General features: G+C 38.9%; 1 protein-coding gene and 1 long non-coding RNA gene across 2 annotated transcripts; one reads left to right on the top strand and one right to left on the bottom strand.

The window, feature by feature from the left end:
• Nucleotides 1–69: 69 nt before the first annotated feature.
• Nucleotides 70–3,181, bottom strand: LOC147320956 (uncharacterized). The gene is made up of 3 exons (XR_015131300.1): nucleotides 2,688–3,181; nucleotides 863–2,016; nucleotides 70–779 (listed from the first exon to the last, which is right to left on the bottom strand). It is a non-coding gene; the product is annotated as an uncharacterized LOC147320956 (long non-coding RNA).
• jakmip2 (janus kinase and microtubule interacting protein 2) lies at nucleotides 2,571–27,995 on the top strand. Its single transcript, XM_086309238.1, has 24 exons — nucleotides 2,571–2,725; nucleotides 13,875–14,122; nucleotides 15,816–16,070; nucleotides 16,218–16,460; nucleotides 17,703–17,912; nucleotides 18,324–18,422; nucleotides 18,573–18,719; nucleotides 18,827–18,967; nucleotides 20,541–20,597; nucleotides 20,897–21,019; nucleotides 21,255–21,383; nucleotides 22,026–22,109; nucleotides 22,231–22,293; nucleotides 22,385–22,483; nucleotides 23,507–23,608; nucleotides 23,738–23,791; nucleotides 23,875–23,940; nucleotides 24,029–24,097; nucleotides 24,618–24,695; nucleotides 24,905–24,955; nucleotides 25,379–25,531; nucleotides 25,658–25,723; nucleotides 26,039–26,115; nucleotides 27,858–27,995. Exons 2-23 carry the CDS (start codon nucleotides 13,994–13,996, stop codon nucleotides 26,087–26,089), a joined length of 2,469 nt encoding a protein of 822 aa, XP_086165364.1. The 5' UTR covers nucleotides 2,571–2,725; nucleotides 13,875–13,993; the 3' UTR covers nucleotides 26,090–26,115; nucleotides 27,858–27,995.

Genomic DNA, 27,995 nt, shown 5'->3' with positions numbered 1-27,995 from the left:
GTTATTTATTTATTTATTATTTTATATAGCCTCATATATCTTAACTCATAGTACGGTAAACAAATAAATGCAGAAAAAACAACAGATTTTTAGCTTTACTTGGATCTCGAACTCAGAGAAGACATTTAAAACTGTTTTGACTAAAAAAAACAATGTCAAAAATTGATTCAGACAGCTGAAGAGTCTAGCGACATTTATCATATTAATTTAGTTAAACATTAAATGTCTTGTTTTTCTGTATAAGAAAATCGACGTCCAGCCAATAGTTCCTAACGGACCTAAGAATTGTGCATAACAACAGGCAATTACGCACAATTCTTAGATCGACCTTTAGGTGGCATTATTTATAACATTATTTTTCGTACCACACAGCTCTCTTTAAAACAAAAAAGTCCAAATGTCACACTGAGAATAATATGCATTTAATTTTCTGCTTATTTTTATTGGTTTGACTAATAAATAAAGTAATGTAAAGATATAGACATGCCCTTGAACTTTAACAGGCATCTTCACATTATTTATTTATTGTAGAGAAAATAAGCAACTGTCACGGTATGGCATGGCACACCGTGGAAGGAGTGGGGAAGGAGGACCCAGGCGCGGTGCTCTATGTATAGGCAGTGTTTATTTACAAAGTGAAAAACAACGTAGCAATAAATCCCCGTGTTCTCCCAGACTCCCGTGTCGTGTCTCCCCGTGAATAGTCCGTGTTTCTGTGCTCTCCGCTCCCGTGTCAGCACCCCCCGGTGCTCGCTGCTCCCGTGTCTTCCACGCTCCTCCTGCGGGAAACAAAAGACGCAGCCGTCAGGACACATACAACTTGCGGGCATACACACACTAACTCGGTAACAGGACGACTAACGTGGAGTCTCATGCAATGATCCCGCGTCGGTGGGAGCTCCAACTCTCTCCTAAGTAGCTCCCCCGACGAGGCCTGATCAGCAGCAGGTGTGTGGCTTCGGGTGTGGCCAGTCCCCTTGCAGGACCACACCCTCCAGGCCTGACGCCGCCTATAAACGGGTGCTCAGCCACACACACATATATACACACACAAGCACAGAGAAGGGAAGCAACACCAAAATACATATAATAATGATAATAATAATATAATTCATAACTGCTCAGAGATCCTGGGTCGCCCAGTCCCAGGACCCTGACAGCAACTACTCCTGTTTACTCCTGCAAACAGAAGAAAAGCTTGGGCAACACTCTAAAGCAATAAGCCTCAGAACTTTGCCTCCTTAAAATTAATTCACTGTTTAAGGCAGGGCAGAATTATTTGTTATGCATTATAATTATTTATCATGAATTATCATGTGTTGGCAGTTTCTGATCGAGATAAGTTGTCATACTCTTTAAACTGCGCTAATACTCAATACCAAGGATCTGAAAATGATACAAAGGCAGAAAGATGACACTGAAGCACCCCAAATGTGAACTTTTGCAAAATGTCAGTTCATTTAATTCAGTTTTATTTATATAGTGACAAGTAAAACCAGCTGTCACCTCAACTGTTACCTTTTTATATAATAGGTTAAAGATCCCAATATGTTAGAGAGAAACCCTAAATATCAGTCAATACAGATGTTGAAGCACTTGGTGACAGTGGGAAGGAAAAACTCCCTTTTAACAGGAAGAAATCAAGAAGTAGATTCAGGGAGGGGTAGCCATTTGGCACGCTGGGTTGGGGATGAGGGGGAAAAGAACAGAGCAGAGGGAGACTGGAGAAAGGACAAACTATAAAAAAAGAGTTAAAAAATATTCACTAGGTGAAAAACAGATGAACGAAGAAGAAACTCTAAGCCCCCAGCAGTCTAAGTCTACGACAGCATAACTTAGGGACGATTCAGTGTCACTGGATCCAGCCCTAACTATAAGCTTTATCAAAAAGGAAAGTTTTAAGCCTTATCTTAAAAGTAAAGGAGGTGTCTGTGTCCTGAATCCAAACTGCAAGCTGATTTCACCGAAGACGGGCCTGAAAGCTGAAGGCTCTGCTGCAAACTCAACACTGAGAAACTATAGGAACCACAAGTAAGTCAGCAGTCTGAGAGCAAAGAACTTAGAACAATAAGGTACTATGAGGTTTTTAAAATATAATGATGTGTGATTATTCAAGACCTGGTAACTGAAGAGAAGGATATTAAATTAAACTTTGGTTCTGCACATTTGTTTAATATGCAAACTGAACATCAAAAATGTCTCAACGTTTAATTAGAGTGTCCCTGGAGGTCAAGGTAATGGCATCTAGACTGGTTAGACACTATGTTTCTAAGATTTTTAGGGCTGAGTGCAATAACCTCCGTTTTGACTGAGTTTAGAAGCAGAAAATTAGAAGTCATACAGATATTTGTGTGTTTAAGACGTGCATGTAATTTAACTAAGCGTTGTATGTCATCTGGCAAATACGGGAAAACAAACTACTGGGGGGAAAAATTAAAGGCAAAGAAAAGCTGCAGGTTTTGTACAGCAGTGCTGTTGCACTGGTGGACTGCAGCGGTACTGGAGCCGGCTGGGCTGAAAATCAGTGAGCTCATTCTGGCTACGCTGACAGGAGGGCGGGGCTCCCAGCATCATCACCACCGGCCATCACTTCATTGTACGGGGCTGCTGCTGATGCAGAGATCATAGCAGGCGATTGTGTTTCTCTTAGTTAGTAACGGAAGCATGCCATGGATGTGGTTTCTCACCCGTTAGGTCTTCACATTGGATGGGAATCTGTTGTGAGGTAAGGCGATGAAATCTGTCGGCAGTGTGGCTGCTGTAGTTGAGGTTTATCACCGTCTGAACTGGGAGTTCCTGAGACTAGCGGGCCTGTTGGCTTGACTCACATTGATCAGCCCAGAAGCGAAGCGAGAGATATAAACTGGTTTTGTTTTTTTAATCTCACCTCTACTGGAGCGAGGAGAGGCCACCATCGCGTTCTGTGGCATAAAACCCTAAAGCGTGTCTTATTTAGCCGGCAGCAGAGATCTAGCCTGCCTGTCGGAAGTGGCAGAGCTCGGCCTACACCAGCAAACCCTTTAAAGATGACGAGGATGGAGCCTGAGTCCGGATTTTCCTCGCCATGCAGAGCCGGATGCTCACGCTACATCGAGCATATTTCGAGCTTTTCGTAGCCGTGATTGTTGTGCTGTGTGGATCCCAGGTGGTGTTGCTTGTGCCTCTTGGTAAAGACAGATAAGCATCCTTTTCTATAATTATTAGGCACGTGTGGTTTTTCTGGACGTGAGTTCTGTTTTTTCCCTTCTTCTTCTGCTTGACAGATCGTTACACATTGCTGGCCGTGTCGTAAAAGGAAAGGATGCTGCAGTGATGCTGCAAGAGGATGCTAGTCCACAGTGGGTTGGCAAGGCCTCCAGATTGAGGCTCAGAGTCTGTAGCCTACAACTGCTTCGGGGTGTTACACTGGCCTGATTTAACAGACATCACCCCAGCTGGGAAGGTGTTTGTCACAGTATTGTTTCATGGCCAGGGCAGATGCAGTCTAATAACTGACCACAAGCTAATTGTTTATAGATTGCTTTATAAATGCAAGAGTCATCCAATACAAAACACCAATAGCAAAATGTGGCAAAAGGAGATGGCAAAAACACGAAAAAAATGAGATAAGACCTTTTTTTCTTTGGTTGGGCCTGTGGGCTTATTACTAATAATAATGCTTTATAAATATGTTAAATATGTTGCTGTTGTCAGAACCAGCTGAGCAGAGGTGAGGAAGTTATATATATCCCTGTATCATTAAGTCTAGAATCCTATTTTCAGTTCTTATCCATGCATCATCAAGGATTACTTTGGGTATAAAGAGGAATATTTCGTCCTGAACAACTACAAAAGCTTGCAGCTTTAACATAACAGTCAATGCTAACGCCATACTATAATTGCAAGCCATCACTACATATTACAGCCATATTGTAGATGTTATAATGTCTGTGGACATTTAGCCAGGTATACAGGAAAAATTACAAATTAAAATTTGCAATAACAACAATGCAAACCACCATCTCTGTTTCCTGTTTCAACAAATGTATTTTTCAATTTGTTAATCTTGCAAGATACACCTTATTTCCTACTCTTATTAATAAACTATTGTTTTAGAATTATATTTACTTTTTCAACTTTAATTTGTTTAAATATGAATTATTAAATAAAAAAATGAAAAGAAAACCAAGTATTTTAAACATGGAGCAGATGTACACCATAGTCATTTAGATCCATTTCCTGCACTATTTCCAGCATTAGCAGAGCTCTGCTTATACACAGGGTTGGTATTTTGACCTCAGGCAAATGGATTAGAAAGCATCTTTTGGTCAGGACTGAAATGTAATCCGAAAACAAGAAGAACAGTTCTTCTTCACTTCAGCCAAAGTGATGGCACGTTGAACCAGGTTATGTCACAGCTCTATACCAGACTGATTAAACTTAGTTTGCCCCTCGATGTTGGGGCAATACTGGCATTGGTCTGGCTAACTTTTACTGAGAGGGTTGCATAATGGGGATTAACTAAATCAAAAATAGTCCTGAAATGCAAGATTGTGTTTGCTGAAAAAAGAACATGACAGAAAGATAAAGCTGAAAGTGACAGTTGGTTGAGCAGTCACAAACACGTGGACATAACAGTGCTAAAGAGATCAGTCTGTGCGTCTAGGTCTGGTATTAGGGAGGAGGTTGGATTTCTGCTTCACATCTGGAACACGAGCTGCCAACAGTGTTCAGTCTGTGTTTACAAAATCATATTACACATATCATATCATATCTGTGAGCCTTAAGTGATAACTGTTAGGTGGATTGTGACATTTATGAATCATATTGAATGACTGAACATACAGTAGGGTATTTATTCCTGTGTGCTTTGAATTTGGCAGAGAATTATGTATACAAGAAACACATTGTACCTGCATGTAGACATGGTCCAGACAGTTGAATTATCAGATTCACAGTTCTCTGAACCAGAAGTTAGAGAGGAGAATGGCCAGACAGAGCTAATAACAAAGGCAACTATAGCTCAAATAAACACTTGTTGCAGCCAAGGTATGCAGAAGAGCATTTCTGAACATGTAATACCTTGGACCTTGAAGCAGATGGGTTGTGGGTGCAGAAGACCACACCAGGTGCTGCTTCTGTCAGCTAAGAACAGCAAACTGAGGCTACAACCCATATGTGCTCATCAAAATTGGACCATAGAAGATTGGAAATAACGTTGCCTGGTCAGATCAGTCTCGATTCCTGCTGCAACTGTCGAATGTTTGAATTTGATGTAAACAAAATAAAAGCATGCATCCATTCATCCTCAACAGTTCAGGTTGCTGCTAGTGGTGTGACGCTAATGGGATATTTTCTGCATGAAACTGTGATCCAATCTGGTACTAGCAATGTGTACCTAAAAAGTGGCTGTCATGTATGTTTTCAGTTTTGCACTACTAGTGTTCATAGTAAAGCAGTGTAAAAATCCACATCAATAGGTGGAAGGCTTGGTGGTGGCACATATTAAACAAAAGACTTCCAACCATGTGACTGTTTGGACAGGGTTAGGGAAAAAATGCTTGGCTAGGCTTTGAGAAAATCCCGATATGGGGAAAATGAACCTTTTCAGAATGTTATCCACAGAATTCTAGCATCTGTAAAAAGCTTAAAGCTTACTTAAAAAAAGCTTACTGTAAAAGGTATAGTCCTACAAGTAGTGCTGACGCCTGTTTTCTGAAAAAGATAAGGTGTTTTACATGCCCTTACCACAAGAGTAAGTTTACATATAAAGGGGTTATTTCAGTCATCTTCAAGCTTGACCACTGTTTACCACATACTGTATAAATAAATGTTTGCAGAAATCAGTAGGGTCCCGTTTTGGAGCAAAGATTGTATGTAATCTCTTTATGATACATAAAATCAATGGCAGTGAATTAGCTGCCATTGATTTAAATGCATTTGGCAAAACTGTAACACACACTGCTATATGCAGAATCAGCATGTAGTCCAGGTTAACATTAAATCACTAGCAATTGTTCAAACAATGCAAAAATGCGTCCTTGTGACCATCAATCATTTCTGTGTTTTAACTCTATTTTCAGTCACACTGAAGCTGCGGCTCGTATTTCTAATGCTCCCTCTGATAGTCTGCTGGAAAATCCAGCGCTAACAACCAAATTTAATGTCTGAGGAGTCAAAAGTGGGTCATGGTGCCAGTGTGCTTCGTGTCGTAGTATTTAATGCACACAAGCTCACATTGATACACCAACACCATGATACATGCACATACACTCATTCAGAGTGCAAAGAGAAAATCAGTTCTTTTTCATTCTTAGCTATTTTTTTCATATTAAAAAAATCAGTTACTGTGAGCATGGATGGTTTTAGTTAAGACTTACCAATCATATCTCCCAGTCATCACAGTACTATTACTACAAAACGTGTTCCACTTACATGGTTTTGTTTTTAGTGTGTTTGACCAGTGGTTGTTGAAGCCTAACTTAGGGACATTTTATAATGTGAATGATGCCATCACACTTTAAAACTCCTAGGTCATTGTCCAGCTGTGCAGTTCCTTAGAGCTTTTTCACATTTTAGCTCTCTGTTCTGTGTATTCTAATGTATTTTGTAGTGTATTGACTTCATGGCTTAGTCGTGACACTCTAATGAACTCTGTTTGAAGCTTCTGACCCCTACTATCATTGAAAAGCTCAGATAAAGTTGTTGTTCTGCTTGCTCAGCAACAAATTGCATTAACATTTAGATCAACACATTGTTTCTCAGTATTGGATTAGAAATTGGACAGTTACAATATTATTATTTTAGGTGATCTAAAATCTGCCTCGAAATGAATACCAGAAGTCTTTAAGATGTCACATTTACCATACAGCTTCAAAAGGCAGTAGCAGTCACTCAGTACAGCTGTGACTTTTTCCTGTTTTACATGCATTTCTTAGTGAAGCTTCAAGCTCACCTGGAACTTTTTTAGGACTGAATAGCCGACAAAAATATCAACTAACTCGAAACCATAGTTAAGCACTTAGACACTAGAGATGTAGATTTTTTTTCTCTCTCAGGAATTGATGAAAATTATACCAAAAGGAAAGTGGATTTTGGGCTAATAGTTATTAATGGCATTCTGGCACCTTCAGTTAAAGAGCAACTAAACCTGATAGGGGGATTTATGCATAATACAGTAAAAGGAGTTTTTCTTCAGTGAGGTAATAAAAAAATAAAAAATAAAAAAGCAAATATCACCAAACACAAAAACATGTTTTAATGTAGCTTGCCACAGCGTGTCTGCTAGGTAGACGTACAGTCGGTTTATTTTTCAGGGAGTGGAAAAAGAAATCCATTACATTACAACATCTGTGACATTTTCAGGGATGGAGAAAGATGTAAGAAAGTGAGGAAAGGCGAGAAAGATAAGAGATTTTTCAAAGGTAGAAACTGCAAGGACATTTGAAAAACTGGAATTTTAAAGCTTCTTGTAATGTCCTAATTGATTCTGTAGTGTTTGGATCGAAACATAATGTTGCAAATTTCTTTTTTTTATACTGTGAAAGTCATTCCAAACAAAGTGAAGTATAAGAACTTTGTGTTTTTCAGAGGGTGTCGTTTAGAGCAGGCTGAAGTCACTAGCTTGAAAGACTGCGGTGAAGTTTCCAGTAATGCACCACTATATGCTGGATGCAGAGTGGCTGTGGTGTTCATGTTCAGTGTTAGGTTACATCTAGGATTGCAGACATCACTTTAAATTTAAGGTGATGACACTGATTAGATTCACTTGCCAAATCCTTCCTTTTGCACTAGCTTTATGCTGTCTAGGTGTTGGAAAGCAGCCACGGTAGCTCGTGTAACCTTGCTTATTTGTTTGAATTCAGTTGACTAAATCCACAAAGAGCAGAGAATCTGGTCAGCCGATGACAGCCTGTACATAACAAATCTCACAATGAAAATTACTGTGACTTATTTCTAGGTGGTTCTTTTCCCCATACACTGCTACACACAATCTTTTCACGCCTGCCAAATCTCACTTTACCCTCTGCTTGTCAGGTGTACAGTAGTACCATGACACAAAATAATTGCTTTTGCTATCTGTCTGTGAGACAAAATATTTTGGTAAGTTGGATTTCTAATTGATATTATGCATTTATGTTTATTACCGGTATATCAACAATATTTAAGACCCTGTTAAAAACTTCAAAATAATCAACTGACAATAAATAAATAAATGTCCATCTTTGGTCAAGTGCAATTAAACAATTGTTGAATTAGAATTATGGACCATTTAATTGTTGGAGAAATTGCTGTTGAGTATTTTTTTTTAAATTTTTATACTTGGTTGGCATCTCTTTGCCTGTCATCTCCACATAACTCAAGTCGATTGCTTACCATGCAGTACTGACCTATAAAGATATCCTTGTATACGGTATAAACACTGGGAACATAGACAGCAGTCCAAGAAACATGTTTTAAATATCAGCACTGAATTGAAGGTGAACGTGATTGGTCACAAATGCATAAAATAGTGGTCTTTGTGGATTAAAGAGGTATGGTCACCACATATATTTGATCTCATAGCATTAGCATCCTGGTTTGCTCACATGAGCTATACATTTTAGAGATAATGGTTAAATCTCTATAGTTAAAAATGTATTATTCAAGTGATGCTGCTGTGATGGATGCTTGATCTTCTTGATCTGCTGAGTGCTCACTAGTTCTTAGAGGAATACTGTCAACAGAGTTTGAAAGATTTGGTTCCCTAAACCCTTCTTGGCATGAAAGATGCATTTTCATTAACTTGTCTTAGTCTGTGAGTCCATAAAGTGTTACCCAGTTATGTCATTTCTTATCCAAGAGGCTGCTGTAGCTGTCGGGTTTCTTACAGTTAGTTTCGACGGCTACCAGGAAGCTTGTATAAGGTACTGATACTCTAAGATTTTCTTTTATATAGTTTCTTAGTCTTGTGTGATGTTGATTGCTAATATTGTTGTAAAGATTTTGAGTGATTGTGTTGTGTGAAGTATGTTGAGTGTATATTGCACTTTTTAAAAATATAGCAAGTTGTCATTTTTTGCAGTATTAGGGTTGAAATTTGTCTCTTTACAAAAGAGTCTTGTGTTGTCTTAGCATCCTTTATTGTTTTATTTATTTCCTCATTTGAATCTATTTAAACTTTTTATGCAAATGAAACATGAATAATTTGCTAAATGGCTTGTAACCAGTCAGCTTTGTCCAAATATAAGATATAGGTTTAGAGTTTAGTGTTCTAGTGAGCTACAGTTTTTATGATGATGATCCCCAATCACAGCATTATAATTTTATCATAATATAATACTAAAATATATCTGAGAGATGCCTCTCAGACTAGCTTAAATTGTCCATTACCTGCCATTTAGCAGCTTCCAAAAAATTCCTTACTTTATATGCAAGGCTTCCCGCTATAAAACCCCATGTTTAAATATTAAACTGGCTCTCATTGGAAAAGAGGACAGTGCTGAGTAAGAATATTACTTGGCTGTTCCTGAGGGAAATATAGATCACAAATGACAGCTCTGAAGGATTTTTTTGCTATTTGTTAACAAGCAAGGAAATATGAATCACAATCCTTCCCTAAAAATCTTGTTGAGAGTCACCAAAGATGCCTGATACTGAAAGTGAAAACTAGAAGTAGAAGCCTGTAAGGTTAAAAAGTGGGTACTTGTGTTGCACTGAGCAGTGGGACCTATAATGCCTCTGTGTGGGTGAATAATGTTAATTTGGCTAGCCAACAGATCATTTCCCTGCTGGGGAACGTAACTGCAATCAAATTGACTTAGGCTTATCGCAAATACATATCTAGCCTACTCCTCCAGAACAGTATCTGGCTTCTGTGGATGGTTTGTAGGTTAATACAGTATTAGTAGTCATGGTGAGGCGGTTGGCTTTGCATGATGATGGTCTAGTCAGTTTAACCAAAATGAAAAGAGATGACTTGTCAATGAATTATCAGCATTACTATTATTAGAGTTTTCATATATGGGTATTGCACTCATGCCACAAAGGAGAGTGTTGTACATTGTATAACAACATTATGAATATCAAAGAAACAGGAAGTGTTCCTGTAAATGTAGAGTACCTCAACTGCCTTAGTATTTTCCATATTATAAAAACTTGTGTACAATACACCAATGTAAACTTATATCAAATGTATATTTTCCAGTCAACATTTGCTTTTTCTGTGTTCAAAAACACACGCGATGGGTGAAGAAACAACCCGGTTTGCCTTCAAAACAACATGAAAACTACATAAATCCTCCAAAAAGTGTTTTTCACATCACTTGTGGCTCTGGAAAAATTGTTATAGGGACTTGTTAATATGGCCAAATATTTAATTATTTCATAATAGTCGATCTAATTAATTAAATATTAAGAAAACAAATATATATATATATACAATTGAATTGGCAGGAAAAATATCTGTTGAAATATTTCATGTTTAAGGGTGCAAATCTGGTTATACTTTCACATCATACTTAGAAATCTACTGAAGATGCAAACTCGAGTAAGCTCAAGTTTCCTCTGCAAACATTTTCAAATTCGTTCATAGATTACAGACAGTGGTGTTAAAATGGTAATGTACATGACATAACTGTCCTGCACTCTTATTGCAAATCATTTTTGAAGTTGCTACTTGTTGCTACTTCATTAGTGTTACTTTGGACAGCCTCCTGAAGTGATGCTTAATAACGTCAGCAGTACTTCTGAAAAGCCGCACTGTAAACTAACTGCAAAATAAGGAGCCCGTGTGGACTAAACGTGATGATTACTTCATCTCTAATCTGCATCGTCAAATCTGTTAAGCAATGTTATGTCATTCCACTTCAGATTATGAGGGACGTAGTCCAGTTCCTTGTGAGTCATTGTGACAATGCACAGTCTTTTTCACTTTCATATGAACATTTTGTGGGTAGTGTATTAGAGGAAAACAGTCTGCACGTCTCTACAAATGTGTTAAAACAGTGACCTTGTAACAATGTTTCCAAAGAGTTTAGAAACAGTTTAATCTATAAACCTTTGGTTGAATCTGCATAGAACAGGCAAAGTCACGAATAGCTGATAGTCATATTTATATGTATATATATGCCATTTAAGAAGAATTTTAGCAGCACAGCCATTACAAGAGCCTAGTAATGGCTAACCTTCATCATCCAAATCATCAAGGGACTATCTATTTCTGTGTTCTTCATAAGGTATTAAAAGTAAAGTTAAAAATTTCAGCAGAATACATTTTTATGACTAATATTAAATACAACATGTGTGTTGTACACACAGTCACACGCAATACATCATACTCTGTTTTTCATAATTAACATATTTCATGTTAGCATATGCATAATACATTAAAAAAGGCACCAAACCTGTAATCTTTAGACTGCAACTCCAGATGGTAATTTGAGTATTTATTATTTATCTATTATTTTTTTTAGACAGATTGGTCAAGGTAAAGCCTATATTTACCTTCTTGTGTAATTAATTTGATTGCCATAAGAACAATGTCTGTTTTAATCAGTAAAGCAACATATATATGAGCTAAAAGCTGTCCTTTTGGCTCATGAGTTTGCCATTTATTTTTCTCTACCACTGAGCAAGACATTGAAGCCTTACTGTACATCTTACACGCAGATGCAGTAAGTGCGGTAGGCCTGCATTACCATCTTTAGGTGACCTTAGCTTCTTGAGGTGACTGTTGTTGTGATTTGGTCCTATATAAATAATATTGAAATGAACTGAGCATTATTTTACCCCGGACTAGTGTGTGAATGTGTGAAAATAGACTGGGTTCAGTAAACTGATAGGACAAGTCTCTCATAGTCTTATTTTAGCCCAAATGTCCTATATTTGCTGCACAAGTCTATCTGTGGCTTTTAGCAGGTCGTTGGCTTTCAGATGACCTCAGGCTGTGCACAAACAGAAGTCAGATTGTGGGGCAGGAAGGATTACCACTGACTCGGCATATCCAGACAACCATCTGTTCCAAAACCACTTTGGTTTGATAATAAGCCAATATGATCAGGACAATTTCACTTCCTACTTGCTTGTTCAGGTTTTATTTACACCGCAAAATTTCTCAAATGAAAATCTCTTGCCACAGAAATTGTCATTATTGGCTTCTTTCTGTCTAGGCAAAGCTTCTTGTGACACACTGGATCTGTATGACCTTAGGGATTTACCATAACATCATGCATGTGTAGGTCATCATACTGATAGTAAAAAATTATGAGGATGTTTCTATTGTGTGCATTGTGTTTACTGCTTTTTTGTTATGTTAATGAGTGACTATAATTTCTTGCGTGACTATAATTAGGCATGTAACAGTTGTAGTCAAACAAGAAATCGAATGCACATGAAAGAAGCTGACCGAGCAACAGTCACAAAGAACTACAGTTCTAAAAGGTTTTATGTAACTTTTTTATGGACATGCGGAATTTACAGGCATAAAAAAATATTGAATATAACAGATTCTATAAGGCTGAGAACAAAATACTTTTAGGAAGTGGCATCAAACTGCTTTATGCCACAAAGTGAGGAAAAAAAACAGGGACCAACTCTGGCTTTCCTTTCACAGGTCCCAGTTAATGGACGGGACAAGGTGTCTCACATGGTTTTGAAAGCAAAAAGGCAGGGGCTCCTGAGATAAATCTGTATAAGTGCAGAGGAAACTGCTCACAGGAGGTTTCAAACAAATAAATCAGAAAGTAACCGATGTTGCCGTTCAAGTTAATATTGTCATAATTATGAGCTTTTCCATTTAGGTAAGCCAAGTGCAAAATTCCATAAACATGAGGCTAATATTAGCCTAATCCCTAACCTTAAATGGGTTGCTGGGAGATCTGAATATTAACAAATTAGAACTAAATTCTTCAAAAAACCCTTATCTCCATTTTTTATGCCATGCTAGCAGTGTGGCTTTGAAGGATTACCATTTTAATTCCACAACTTCTCAACTGCATGTGGCCAAACTGCAAGAAAGCTGGTCTCCCCAAGGGGAGTCCTAATGAATTTAGTAGGTCCATGACTTTTTGGGTAACTGTTACTCAGAAAGTAGAGGTTGACCACTAATTACTACGCTGGTAGTTTTAAAACTGTATCAGTGGTGTCTGCATGTTGAACAGATAACATATATATACAGATAGATAGATAGATACGGTAAAAAGTCCCAAGTGGTCAATCATACTTGAAAAGCCCAACAAAACTGTAGTGTATTTATATTTTTACCATTTATACTGACGTTTAATAATTGGAGCATGTTGTCTTTTCTACCAAACTAAGGTAGTGCATGTTTTCATTTTGAGCCTGTTAACTGGCATGAACATTTAGCCCAAATATGCACTATTCCCAAGTTTGTTACTGTATTTTTCAGTTACATATTTCAGATTACATTAGATAAGATTAGACTTCATTCATCATTTTTATATAATTACCTAAAAATGAAATAGCCTTCGTTAGCCAACAAGCTGGTGGTGGAAATTGGTTTGAGGAGCTTAGCGTTAGGGCTAGGTTTTAGCTAGGTTATAGCCTAGCATTAACACCTCCACCCTTGTCTCTCTTCCATGTGCTCTTGCGATGTTAACAATGCATGGTTGTCCTAATCCTGGGTGAGACCAGTGTTTTTTATCTGGGCTTATACAGTGTAGCAGGACAAGCTTGCTAAAACACTGTATTTCCCCTAATCGGTGATTCCTACAGTGGTTTCATACCTTTTGGTTTGCTTGTCTGAAGTCTGACGGGGCAAAACATCAGTTTTGTTGCTATGTTTCCAGGAATTTATTATTTCAAAGTACAAGAATCTTAATCATACTCTGTTTAAAGTAAATCTGGACTTGCTTTGTCTAACTCTGTCACTCTTTTGTCTCTCCTCCTACCCCAAGCCCTTGTGTCTAATAGGAGAATGAGGAAGAGGAGGAACTGGAAACCTTGGGAGCACCTCGGAACGCTTATATGAAGTCTCAATGAAAGCATTAGAACAGCCTCTCTAGTTCTTGAATCAATGGCTAAGAAAGGGCGTACGAAGGGCGAGAAGCCCGAAGCCCTTATTTCTGCCTTACAGGCAGCTAATGAAGATCTCAGGTCCAAGTTGACTGACATTCAGATAGAGCTGCACCAAGAAAAATGCAAGGTACTGTACTACATCTCATATACATATATATATATATATCTGGACTATTATCTCTTGGACCACTTTCTGTGTAAATACAGTATTTTTAAAACCTTAATAAAGTTTAAATGTTAAAATGTTCAGAACCATCACTGACAGCTTGAGAAATTTTTATAGTATGTACACTGAACAAAAATATAAACGCAACACTTTTGTTTTTGCTCCCATTCCCCATGGGATGGACGTAGAGACCTAAAATTCATTCCAGATACACAATATAACCATCCCTCCCAAACAGTGGTCACAAATCAGTCCAAATGTGTGGTAGTGGGCACATCTGCCATATTGAGATAATCCATCCCACCTCACAGGTGTGCCACATCAGGATGCTGATCTGACATCATGAGTAGTGCACAGGTGTACCTCAGACTGCCCACAACAAAAGGCCACCCTGGAATGTGCAGTTTTTTGCGCTATTGGGGGTCTGGGGACCCAGAACCGGTCAGTATCTGGTGTGACCACCATTTGCCTCATGCAGTGCAACACATCGTCGCATGGAGTCTATCAGATTGTCAATTGTGGCCTGTGGAATGTTGGTCCACTCCACTTCAATGGCTGTGCGAGGTTGTTGGATATTCGTGGGAACTGGTACACGCTGTCGTATACGCCGGTCAAGCACATCCCGAACATGCTCAATGGGTGACATGTCCGGTGAGTATGCTGGCCATGCAAGAACTGGGACATTCTCAGCTGCCGTCTGCCCTGAACAATGTGAACCATGATTCATCCGTGAAGCGCACACCTCTCCAACGTGCCAAACGCCATCGAATGTGAGCATTTGCCCACACAAGTCTGTTACGGCGACGAGCTGGAGTCAGGTCAAGACCCCGATGAGGACGACGGGCATGCAGTTGAGCGTCCCAGAGACGGTTTCTGACAGTTTGTGCAGAAATTGTTTGGTTGTGCAAACCAATTGTTCCAGCAGCTGTCTGGGTGGCTGGTCTCAGACGATCTTGGAGGTGAACCTGCTGGATGTGGAGGTCCTGGGCTGGTGTGGTTACACGAGGTCTGCGGTTGTGAGGCCGGTTGGATGTGCTGCCATATTCTCTGAAACGCCTGTGGAGACGGCTTATGGTTGAGAAATGAACATTCAATGCACGGGCGACAGATCTGGTTGACATTCCTGCTGTCAGCATGCCAATTGCACGCTCCCTCATTGCTTGTGGCATCTGTGGCATTTTGCTGTGAGACAAAACTGCACATTCCAGGGTGGCCTTTTGTTGTGGGCAGTCTGAGGTACACCTGTGCACTACTCATGATGTCAGATCAGAATCCTGATGTGGCACACCTGTGAGGTGGGATGGATTATCTCAATATAGCAGATGTGCCCACTACCACACATTTGGACTGATTTGTGACCACTGTTTGGGAGGGATGGTTATATTGTGTATCTGGAATGAATTTTAGGTCTCTACGTCCATCCCATGGGGAATGGGAGCAGTAACAAAGGTGTTGCATTTATATTTTTGTTGAGTGTATATATATATATGGACTATTATCTCTTGGACCACTTTCTGTGTAAATACAGTATTTTTAAAACCTTAATAAAGTTTAAATGTTAAAATGTTCAGAACCATCACTGACAGCTTGAGAAATTTTTATAGTATGTATTTATGAAAAATAACCAAACCCTTCCTTCCGTGTTCCTCTAAAGGTGAGCAAACTAGAGCGAGACAAGGTGCAAGAGGTGAAGCGGGTGCGAGAGCAGGAGCAGCACCGTCATACTGCCATGCTAACAGAGCAGCGGGCAAAGTGGCATGAGGAAAAGCAAAAGGAGCTCCAGGCTCTCAGGGAAAACCTGACACGGCAGCACGAGCAAGAACTGGCCCGCCATGCTAAAATCAAAGACCAGGAAAACCAGAGGCTGAAAGCAGCACTGAATGCCATGCGTGATGGCAGTGGAGAGAAGGTGAGTTTAAAGATGTCCGTTAAACAGATTTTAAGATTTTCATTCCACCCTACACTTACTTGTGTTTCAGAAAAATGTAAAAAGAATAAATAAATAAAACTCTTATCAACCTAGTCAACCTTTTTCTTTCTGCCTTCACTTTTTCAGGTACGCACAGCACTGACTCTTGAAGCCAAGGAGGACGCACGTCGTTTCTTTGACCAGGAGAGAGTTAAACTCCTGCAAGAGATAGCAGAGCTGAAGTCTACTAAAAAGCAGACTGACGAGGCTCTCAGCAACATGATCCAGGCTGACAAGATGAAGGCTGGGGACCTGCGGGTGGAGCACCAGCAGCACCAGGAGCAGATCTCTAAGATCAAATGGGACTGTGAGAAAGACATCCGCAGACTGGTATGAACAGTCACTGCAAATAAACACCATAAAACTAGAAACAGGTTTCACATGTATCTTCAACATATGAATAATGAGCATGTCACAATTTCTGCGTCCATGAATCTGTGACCTTAGGACTCATAAATAACTACACATAAAAAATGTTAGGGAAATCTATTTATGTTTTATGTGTTTGAAAGAAAAAAAACTGATTTTTAAATCACCAAAAATCAGTGTTGGTATACTCTTTAAAATCTTTTATTGTTTGAGCTTTAGTAGACACAACTCTATAATGGATTCACTCTCTCACGAGACTTCGAGAAGTATTCAAAGAATTTTAACAGGAATCATTACTTGAATAGTTTCTCTAGCTAGCCTGTGTCTACAACAGAGTATACAGTAGTCCGCACTTTAGTGCGAGTTGCATAGAGAAGAATGGGGTAGATTTCTATCTATTTAAATGAGCTACATTTGTGTTTAATGCAACCTATGTAAGAACAAAAGAGCAGCAGGGAAAACATTTTCATTTGTAACCTGCATAACGTAGAAACCTGGTGCTGAGAGAGTTTAATTATGGACACATCTAATGCTGCAAATTTCCTTCCAAATTGCTATCAAGGCAGTCTTTGTAATTTATCTGTCAGTCGAAATGCCTAAAATTAGCTTTTATTTAGCCAATAAAAAAAACAACAACAACATGATATTAAAATATCTGCATAAAATCTTTTCACACCTTTAAAACAAGCTTTAAAAATACTGATCAAGCCCTGAAAATAACAAAATAATTGCAAAATAATTTGTGGAATACATCCTTTAAGTGATAGGTTGCACGACAATGCCAGATGTAGCAAACATAATACAAATTAAACGTCATATATTCAATTTTATATTACATTTATGTCATTTTAAAATTTAATCAGAAGGCTCAATAAACACTGCACTTTCAAAAAAATTTCTCATAATTGCTTCATGGTTCAAGCATAACATGGTTAGGGTCAACTATTTATGGGTCTGTTGTTCCTCTCTACTTGTGTAAGTCGGTCTGGTTTCTTTACAGTTGTTTGTTAGTTTTTTAGAAATACATTAAAAGAAAATACAAACAAAAATCATATTAAACTTTCTGTTCTAACATTTAAAACCCTAATTCTGATCATAATGTCATAAAGAGTGATGGGAACAATTCGGATAGCATCGGAAATAAAACGCCTTCCTTTCAGCCATTACTTAATGATTTTTCCATTTCCTTCTCCCACACCACAGGTGGACGAAATCAAAGGTAAGGACCGCACCATTTTCGCTCTGGAAAAAGAACTGGAATCGACATCGGGTTACTTACAGAAGCTGCAGCTTCAGAAGGATGCCCTGGATGAACAGTTATTCCTTGTTAAGGAGGCTGAGTGTGGCCTGGGAAGCCCGAAAAGAGAAATCCCAGGCAGAGCTGGAGATGGTGCGGAGCACTGTGGCAGCCCAGTAAGTAGAGAAACCATCGAGAAGCAGCTCAGGGAATTAAAACAAATAATATTAAACTGCTAATTTAAAAGAAACTGTCTTACTTCTTGAATTCACTTCAATACTTTTGCTGAAGCACTTGAGTGCACTTGGTTTAGATTGTTTTAAAAGTCTAATAGTCAAAATGGAAACCATGTCATGTACACACTCAGGCATTTCTGTAAGTGCCAAACTATAAAAGACTATAAGAGAGGGGCGGTCCGCACATGAATCAGCTCCAAGCTATAATTTAATTTTAATCAGTGCAAAACAAAACCACTACAAGACAGGATGGACTGTTCTGTTTTGCAGTCCATTACATCACGTATTCTTCACACTTCCCTTGTGACTTGATTGGTCAAATGATAAAGGATTGCATTTTGTTTGTTTCAGGACATGAGGAGAAACCAGAGGCGTATGGCTGAACTCAATGCGACTATACGCAAGCTGGAGGACCGCAACTCGCTGCTGGGGGATGAGAGGAATGAACTGGTACAATGAAATTCAAGAAACTTAATTCATTTTTAATGTTTCTGCTTTTCCTTGAAAGTTCCCAGCTGCTGCTTCGTTGTCATCTCTTTTCTTACGGGTCTTCCTTAATCACCATTTAAATTAAATTTATGATTTTTTTCCCCTCACTAGCTGAAACGTGTTCGAGAGTCAGAGAAGCAGTGTAAGCCCCTGCTGGACAAGAACAAGCTGCTGAGTAAGAGGAATGACGATTTGACCCAGACGATCCAGAAGCTGGAGGAGAAGCTGAAGAGCCTGATGAAAGAAAACCTTGAGATGGTCTGCACAAAGTATCAGTAGCCTCATTCTGTATATACGCACGCTGACTTACACTTGAATAGTGTGATCTCAGTGGACACTTCTCTGTGTTTTTTGTGGATCTGCAGAAGGAGAGGATAAACTCTCATCCTCCACTGAAGAAGCTAAAGTCTCTCAATGACCTGGACCAAGCCCATGATGACCAGGAAATAGCCTTTCTCAAGCTTCAAGTCTTGGAGCAGCAAAGCATGATTGATGAACTGACAAGAGTATGTTTCTTATAGTGTTTCAGTAATTTATCAAGTAAGCCATGTTGTTGCCGTGATGCTCTGACATTTTGACACAGTCCTGATACAACACTGAATCTTTCTGCTTAGGTCAGATAGATTCAGATGAAAAGGAAGTAATTTCAGAGGATAATGAGCTATTATGACATCATGGTCAAGATGACCCACAGTAGGGACCTGCTCCAAACAGGACATAGTTTGCTGAAAATTGGTGTAATGCTTGTTAATCTTGTGAAAATGTATTGCCATGACTATCCTTACTAGAAAACTAGAAAATCAAGCACAGTATAGAGCATATCCCAGTTTATATGTTTGGGTTTGATAAATATGACCCATAGCAGGAATTTCAGATGAGTTTTTTGTCTACAATCATCCATTTTGATGGTATTTCAATCACACATATTCTAAAACCACATATGTGTTGTTTACATCTGTAGTACACTACTTTGCAAAAGTCTCGAGCCACCCATCATTTTGTCTTCAGGAATAGTTCTCCAGGCTTTTTGAAGGACACCCCAAATCTCTTATGGATTTGGCTGCCTTTTGTTGCTTCACCTGTTAAAATGATGCCACACTGCTGGAGTAATGTTGAGGTCCGGACTCTGGGGAAGCCAACATTTCTATCTAAATGTGCTTTTACTGCACTGGTAGTGTGTTTGGGATCGTCATCATGCTGAAAATAAAATGAAGCTCTTGCCAGTCTGAGCCTTTCCAGGTGGTATTGTGTGGTAAATAAAAATATGGATGATACTTTTCAAGTTATATAATTCCACCAATTTTTAATCAAAATTGATGGAATTTCTCTTTCCCTTCCTTAAGAAGGAAACAGCTGCTACTCCACTGAGACCGTCTCTGATGAGGCTTGATGGATCAACTGAAGGACTAGCTGGATCTCAGATCCGGTGTCAGGTCTTTGATGGATCTGTTTCTCAAAGGTCATGACTTTCACATATTGTTGCAGGAACCTTTTTAGCCCTGCCACTTCTTCTTTTGTCCTTCACTTGTTCAGCTGCCTAATTTCTTTCAAGGATACACGGTCGGTACACCATGCGAGATATGTTAGGTTTTTTGCTAATAGCTCTTTGAGAATCACCTTGAAACATATCAAACTGTGTTATCGTCATCATTTTTTATTATATCCAACTAAAGAAATGCACCACTGGTTTGTCTATTGAGTTAGGTGCCTTTTTTATGCTTGGATGATTCTTAGGTCAGTGTTACGTGTTTAAACAAACAAACAAAATGTTTCTCTGAAAATAATTAGTACTGGACTGAAATTAAGTTAAAAACCAGTGTGTAAACATTCACAGATATTCAGAAAGCCTGGAGAACTATTGCTCTAGACCACTTTTTGTTTCCTTGGAAACAAATATAAAGAATTGAGGGGTGGCTCATGACTTTTGCACACCTATAGCATTTTTGCTATGGGGTAGCTCTTGTAATTTTGCTGCTTCTATAAATTTGATCATGTAACCTAAAGAAAGAAAATCAAAGAAAGTAACTGTGTCTTTAGTCGTATTGTTAAAGTGTGTTGTTCATCTGTCTGATTTTCCAGGACCGAGAAAAACTCCTAAGAAAGAAACGGCATAAAAGAAGTTCAAGGCCAATAAAGGTAGGATAAATTCAATTTGTTAATGGCTGCTTAATTTAAAGTGTGTGTAGAAAGTGTGCATTAAAAAACAGTATGGAAGTCAGTCCTGTTTGAGCGGATTGTTTCAATAAGAGTGTAAACTGTAGTTAAACAAATGAGTGCAAGGAGAAACTCGACCTGTTAATAATGCAAGAAACAAAACTAAAAATTGACAGTATTTAACACAAAACATGGCTTTTTGTTAAATGTGAAGCACCAAAAGGAAAAAAAAGTGTATTGATTGCTCTATCGTGAAAGATTTTGGTATTTATTTTCTGCAGAGGCATATCGTGGTTGATACTTTCTTTGGGTATGATGAAGAGTCTATGGACTCAGAGACATCCTCAGTGGCTTCATTTCGAATGGACAGAACTCCTGCTACTCCTGAGGAAGACCTGGATGATGTATGAGCTTATATTTATCATATCCAAAAGATAGTCTAGCATTAATCTCAGTAATCTCATTTATATTCACATCAGGGCCTTCAATTGTGTTTTTACTTTTTAAACTTCTGCTATCAACATCAAATTTGTTCAGTCATACCAGCTGGGTAATGTTAGCTCATCAGATGTATCAGTATAATGATGCTGTCTCCTAGAATCATAACCTTTGATCTTTTTCCTGTGTGTATCAATCAAGAGTCTAGCCAACGAGGAGTCAGAGCTACGTTTCCGTCAGCTCACCAGGGAATACCAGGCCTTACAGCGAGCTTACGCCCTGCTGCAGGAACAGAAAGGAGGCCTACTGGATGCTGAAATCGAAGCTAAGGTACATGTATAAAGATTAATTAACTAGTTACTGCTCAGTCTGGAAACCTCTGATCTGGTCTGAAACTGTAAAGTTACAATCCCCCAAAAATTCTAATGTCCCCCCGAGGATTATTTAAGTTGGAGGTACAACACGGTTCATTCAAGGTTACGTCTGTCTGCCTTAGCAGTGAGAAATTCAGTTATTGAGAATTTTATTACCACTAGTCTGAAGTATTCATCTAAACACACGATTTATAAAATCATTTTTTGACATTTATTCTATCGTATGAGGCTGTAAAAGAGTCATTTTGAGCGTGGCCACATCATGTGGATGTCAGACGTACTTTTTAATTAGTTCAGCTGCCGTCATTGATTGGGTAATGTCCCATGCTTGACCAGGACACAAAACATTCTTTTAGACTTTTCAGTCGTTCTCTTTTAATGTCTGCATATAGCGACATTATGTACGTTGTATGTTGGGTTGAAATGCTGCAAAAAACCCTCAAAAAACCAAAACAACATTTGTGAGAGTTTTAGGTGTGGCTTAAACAGATCCCATTATAGAGCCTGAGTGCAGTCAGAAGTGAATGTCAGACAAAAATTAAAATCTTGCAAGATTTGTAAAAAATTCTAATGAATATCTGTTTTGCTCCTGGTTCAGGCTCACGAACAGCTCCAAGCAGAGGTTCTCAGGTATAAAGCCAAGATAGAGGACTTGGAGAAGGAACTAACCCTGAAGGGACAGGTAGGATGCGTAAACACACGTATGAATGAAGGTGTTTGCATGTGTGCATGAAGGGATTGGAAAAAATAACCATATTTGTTTAATAAATATATGAAATGATGTGTACCTTTCCACTAATCAGGACTCCAAATGGGTTGAAGAGAAGCAGCTGTTCCTAAGAAGGAATCAGGAGTTGTTAGAAAAGGTTGGACTCACATTTTTTTCGATAATCAGTGAACAATGAAATAGTGGAAATGAAAACAGACACATTCATTCTGATCCTTTGTGGCACCCAGGTGGAAAAGTTGGAGTCAGACTGTAATCGGCTGCAGCAGGAGCTTCAAGACTCCAAAGATCAAAATGAACTGTTAGAGTTTAGGATACTGGAGCTAGAGGTACGTCACAAAGGGTTTTCTACCAAGTAAGATAAGGGTTGTCTGTGCGCCTAATAATCAGGTGAGCCTAAATAACTTGTGTGTTTTTTACTGAGTTAAAAACGTTTTGCTTTCCCAAGAGCTGAGAAAAAGTGATTTTAGTGTAATTATTACACAAACAACACTCTGGTGATTAAAGCAGCCACATTGGTTTTACATTTCATAGATTTTATTAAAGTGAATTAAACCACAGTGAAATATTTCATGGCAAATCAGGAGAGACTGTAGCCACTTTACAGGGGAAAAGAAGTGGTGTCCGAAATTATCAAATTTTTTCTGAAGGCTGGGGATTATATCGTTTCGTAAAAGTACAAGGTAAACTTTGAGTTGAACACAGTGAGGTTTTAAAAGAACAACACAACACAATCCCTGCTTTAACTCGAGGACTGTGGAGAAGAGCAGAATCGTTGTTTAACAGGGTGCATGCCTCGTGTCTTGGAATGGCTCCAAGAGTCTCTGATTTCCAAGCTCGATAACCAGCTGACAGCAGTTTCTGTGTTCTGGCTTTGCTCTGGTGCAGTGACTGACAGCACCTTACCAAGGCTTTAACTGCCACCTAGTGAACACAGAGGAAAAGTTCTTGCTCGGACGTGCCGTGCACATTCACCTGATTTCACCTCTGGCAACATCAAAGTGATTCAGCCTCGGTTTAAACTAAAAACCTCCAGCGCTGCTGTCAGGTTTGGCATGTCACTAGTCAGATGACAGCGTTTGCAATGAACTTGTGAACCAAGTTAGAAACTTTGTAGCTGAACAAAGACAGTGCTGCGTACTAAAACTCAAGCATGCAAAGAGAAACTGATAGGGACTGATATAATCCATCATTAGAACTCCGGGTACTCGTCCTGTTTTTTTCTCTCCTGATTTAAATATTAATTTTAGGCTCCTATGATAGAGATTATGTTATAATGCTGTTATAATTCATAGGAGGCTTGCAGAAGACTTTTTGCATAATAAAAAGTGGGTTTCTTTTTGCTGTTTTAGGAGCGCGAGAGGAGGTCTCCTCCATTCAACCATTTGAGAATGCATCCTTTCTCTGAGGGAGTCAGTGCACTGCAGATCTACTGTATGAAGGAAGGAGTTAAGGTGCGCAGTGAGACGGGCTGATGCTTTATCATAGTTTATCGTTAAGTAGCTAAAAACAGCAAAGATTAAATATTAAAGGAATTTATATGTATTTACACCCTAATCAGTTTTATTGTCTTCTTTCCACAGGATGTATGCATACCAGATCTCATCAAACTGCTGGATATCCTCGGAGACAACGGGGTAAATTCATACGGAACTTAACATTTCATTTTCCGTCGCTAAAACATTTACATTATTAAGGTTTAAATGTCTTTTTTGTGCAGAACTTAAGGAATGAGGAGCAAGTGGCTATTATTCAGGCTAGCACTGTTTTGTCACTTGCGGAAAAGGTAAGGCTGGAAGCTACATTGTGTTTAAATTAACATCAGATTGTTCTGTTGTTTAATAAATCATATTTTGTTGCTTGTTATTTTCCAGTGGATTCAACAGATTGAGGGGACAGAGGCAGCACTGCACCAGAAGATGATGGACCTGGAGATAGAGATGGTGGGACACAACAAGGGGCAGACTTTGTTTCATGATTATCATTTGTGATATGACTGATTCTTCTGCTTAACCTTCTGCCTTTAAGACATTTAATTAACATTCCTTGGATAAAGTCACATCATACCCAAAGAGTCTCCATAACCAGTATTTGAAGCACCATGTGCCTGCTGCACATTAAGTTCTAGACTTGCACCGTGACACTTTAACAGGGAGGCGTTAAATGTTACTTAGTGGCACTGGGCTCAGTTAAAAAAAAAAAAAAAAAGAATAGATAGGAAAGGAAAAAAGAGAAATAATGACGATGGTTTATTGAATATTCCACGTTGTACCCAGATCCTTCCTGTAAGTTATGACTAGTAAACCGAACAAACAAAAAATCTGTCATTGATGTTGGGTTTTCTTCACAGATCCATATCCTATAGTTTCAAACAGTTAAACCACATGTTAGGAAGTGGTTTAAGTTTATGTTATCACTTCTTTCTCTGCTAAACACTGGTCCTAATATGCTCCATGTGTACAGGAGATGTTTTGCAAACAGAAAGGATATCTGGAAGAGGAGCTGGACTACAGAAAACAGGCCCTGGATCAGGCATACATGGTGGGTGTGTTTTTTGTCTCTTGTACATCTGGGGCTGAGAAAACAGTGCCTCGTTTTATTTGGGGTCTAAATTTCAGTTCCCAAGGTGACACATAATCTTATGATTAGAATCATGACAATATTGTTAGGCGTGTAGCCGTTTGAAGAAAAGTGAATAAGTTCTTACAAACTTAACTAACAACACTTTTCTACATTGCTTCTCTTCACAGCAAATCCAGGAGTTGGAAGCAACCTTATACAACGCCCTGCAGCAAGACAAGGTCTTTGATTTGCCATCATGCATTTATGCATTGCCGTACAGCCATACATTTTTACCAAAAAAAGGCTAAAGAAAACAAAAACAGTTGTAGCTTTGTTGAGTCTCACCCATCTTTTGAAATGTCACCACAGTCATCTGATACAGTGGGTGAGGTTTATCTAATTAAGATAAGAAATGCCAAATTCCTCCCAAATAATTTGGATCATCGAAGCTGTTGGCACAGCTAGTTCTTGGTAAACGAATGACTGGTGTGAGATTATTAACAGAGATAAAGAAACAGAAAAGGCTTCTACAAGCCCTCAAGGATTCTTATGATTTGATAAAGCCTCAGCTGATAAAGAGCAGTAACACTGGAGGTGTAAGGAGTCTTTCAGATCAATCACAATCCAGTATTTGTGCTTCACGCCTGTCTTCTTTTCACCAGGTGATAAAGTACGGCGAGCCTCTGGATGAGCTTCAGAGGGACGAGCTGCGGACGGCGGTGGAGAAGCTGAGGAGGCAGATGCTGAGGAAGAGTCGAGAGTACGACTGCCAGATCCTCCAGGAGAGGATGGAACTTCTGCACCAGGCCCATCAGGTCTGTTGCTGTCTGTAAATGTGGCTGCTGATGATACAGTAGAGCTTTGCGTGGAAGTAGGTTTGTAGGTCACATGCTTTATACTGGTATTGTTATTATTTTTTTCCCCTCTCTAAATAATTGCAGAGAATTCGTGATCTTGAAGATAAGACAGAAATCCAGAGGAGGCAGATTAAAGACCTGGAGGAAAAGGTAGGATGTGTTTGATGGCCTAATGTGAAAACAATTGGATGCAGAAATATCTCATTTCTCATGATCAGCAGCTTGGCTTTACACTCATAAAGGAACGCTAATTGAATTTTGATAGTTTAGAAGAAAAGATAAAAAGGGAATCAGTCTCAAATCATGTGATAGTCATAAATATGATTTCATAATTCACAATGAGCCACGCCCGCTGCACAGTGAACCTCTGTTCCTGTCCCTTCTGTGACTAACATGTCTCAAGTGTTCCTCTAATTCTCTTCTTCTCTTCCTTTGTCCCTCCTTCATCTTTCTTTCTTCCTATAGTTTCTGTTTCTGTTCTTGTTCTTTTCTCTTGCCTTTATCCTTTGGCCTTGAAGTCTTTGGCGTGTCCTGTAGCAGAGGTGAGTCCTGTTGGGCTTTCGGTAGAAAATTCAAATCACTGCCATCCCTCTTTTTGACCTTGGTTAAATATTTTACTGAGGAAAGCCATAAACCTCAAACAGTTTTACAAATTGACCACTGGGTGGCTCTGTGTCTTTCAGAATCAAGAAAAGATTTGACCCTGGTCTGCACACTCTCCCACCTTCCTTCATCTGTCATTACTTTTTCTTTGTACTCTCATCATCTTTCCACCTATGCAGTTTTGTTACAGTTTCGTGATATTTTTTTCCATGTTTTCTGTGTTTCGCTCCATGTTTACATTCTATTTTTACCGTCTTGGTAGCAGATACCATGAGCACCTTTCTATCCATTATATATTTCTTCATTGTCAACTCTTTGGTTATTACCATTGTTTATACCTGCATTGCAGAAACCCTTTGAGGTTTGTGAAATTGTTCTAGATGATTGTTTTTCACCCAGCAATTCGTGTTTTTATAGACTAAAACTAAAGTTACCAAATAATTTATTATGGCTGATGTAAAAACAATATATGGAGAAAAAAATTCATGTTCCCATCTAGCTGAAGATAACAAGTCCAGTGTTCACTAACCTTTTTGCTCTGGTTTGTTCTCTGCTGCTCAGCTGTTTGTGCGTGGAAGGTTAGAAATTTTACAGGTGGTTTACAAGAGGTGTAAAAGCAAGCAAAAGCACTTTGACTGGAAAGAATACTGGGAAGAACACTCAATGGCCGCTTTATTAGGCACACCTCTTCAATCACTCATTAACACAAGTGACTTATCTTAAACCCGATTCTTTGATCCCCATGATAGAACAGAGAAAACCCGACTCAGGAGTGGTCAAAACATTTATAATTCTTTATTCAATCATCTTCTGGAAGAGAGAGCCCTGCACAGCCCAAAACCAGCTGCAGAATCTCTAACATTAGAAGCTAAAAATGTGTCTCATATAGGTGTTATTTTGGTACTTTACACGTCACACATAGTTTAGATACAAACAACTCCTTATATGTTACTAGTTCCAATCCCATGGCAGCAACTTATTGCATTTAGGTTTGTAGACATGTTCAAGACGGCACGCTGACGATCAAATCAAGCATCAGCATGCTGAAAAAAGGTGATTTAAGGGACTTCGAAGCAACAGAAGACCACACTAGATGCCACTATTGTCAGCTAAGAACAGGAAACTGAGGCTACATCTTGCACGTTCTCAGCAAACGTAGACAGTAGAAGATTGCCTGATCTGATGAGACTCGATTTCTGCTGCAACATTTGGATGTCCGGGTCAAAATTTGGCGTAAACAACTTGAAACCATACCATGCTGCGTTATATCAACAGTACAGGCTGCTGCTGTTTGATGTAATGATGAGGGGGATATTTTCTTGACACTCTTTCTGATTTGTAGTACGAACTGAGGATTGTTTCAACACAACAGTCTCCCTAAATATCGCTGCTTACCATATCCATCCTTTTATGACCACAGTGCAGCTCTAGAAACGCATACCTAATAAAGTGGCCAGTGAGTTTAGTCGTAGACTGTAAAGCAAAAACAAATAGTAGTAAAATTCTAATATTCTCATGAGTGACAGCTGAGTACAGAGATTATAATCTTTTGACATAGGGGCTACTCTACTGCTACTGACTGAGCATACCGATATCTAAAGATGATAAAAATGTGCCACATGCTGCACGTTTTGTGTGTTCTAATCTAATCTTTCATGACTTCTCTCTCTCTTTCTCTCAGGTGGTATGTCAGCTTGGGGATCTTGTTTGTGACTGCAGTGTTATTTATTTTCTGGACAAGTGTGAAACGGTGTGTGTAGCAGTGGCTGCTCGTGTCATAACATCAGTGACTGCTGTCGGTATAGCTGGATGTATTGTG

Source organism: Aulonocara sp. 'chitande type north' Nkhata Bay, linkage group LG10 (assembly GCF_057382095.1).
Source record: "Aulonocara sp. 'chitande type north' Nkhata Bay isolate Kocher_YH1m ecotype deep benthic linkage group LG10, A_spYH_male_GT1.1, whole genome shotgun sequence".
In the NCBI taxonomy this organism is placed as follows: domain Eukaryota; kingdom Metazoa; phylum Chordata; class Actinopteri; order Cichliformes; family Cichlidae; genus Aulonocara; species Aulonocara sp. 'chitande type north' Nkhata Bay.
This window is presented reverse-complemented; position numbering and strand designations above follow the sequence as displayed.

Coding starts and splice junctions, on each gene's coding strand:
- jakmip2 (XM_086309238.1), top strand. CDS start 13,994: ATGGCTAAGAAAGGGCGTACGAAGGGCGAGAAGCCCGAAGCCCTTATT. Junction 23,609..23,737: donor GTATGAAGGAAGGAGTTAAG/GTGCGCAGTGAG, acceptor TTCTTTCCACAG/GATGTATGCATACCAGATCT. Junction 24,696..24,904: donor CCCTGGATCAGGCATACATG/GTGGGTGTGTTT, acceptor TTCTCTTCACAG/CAAATCCAGGAGTTGGAAGC.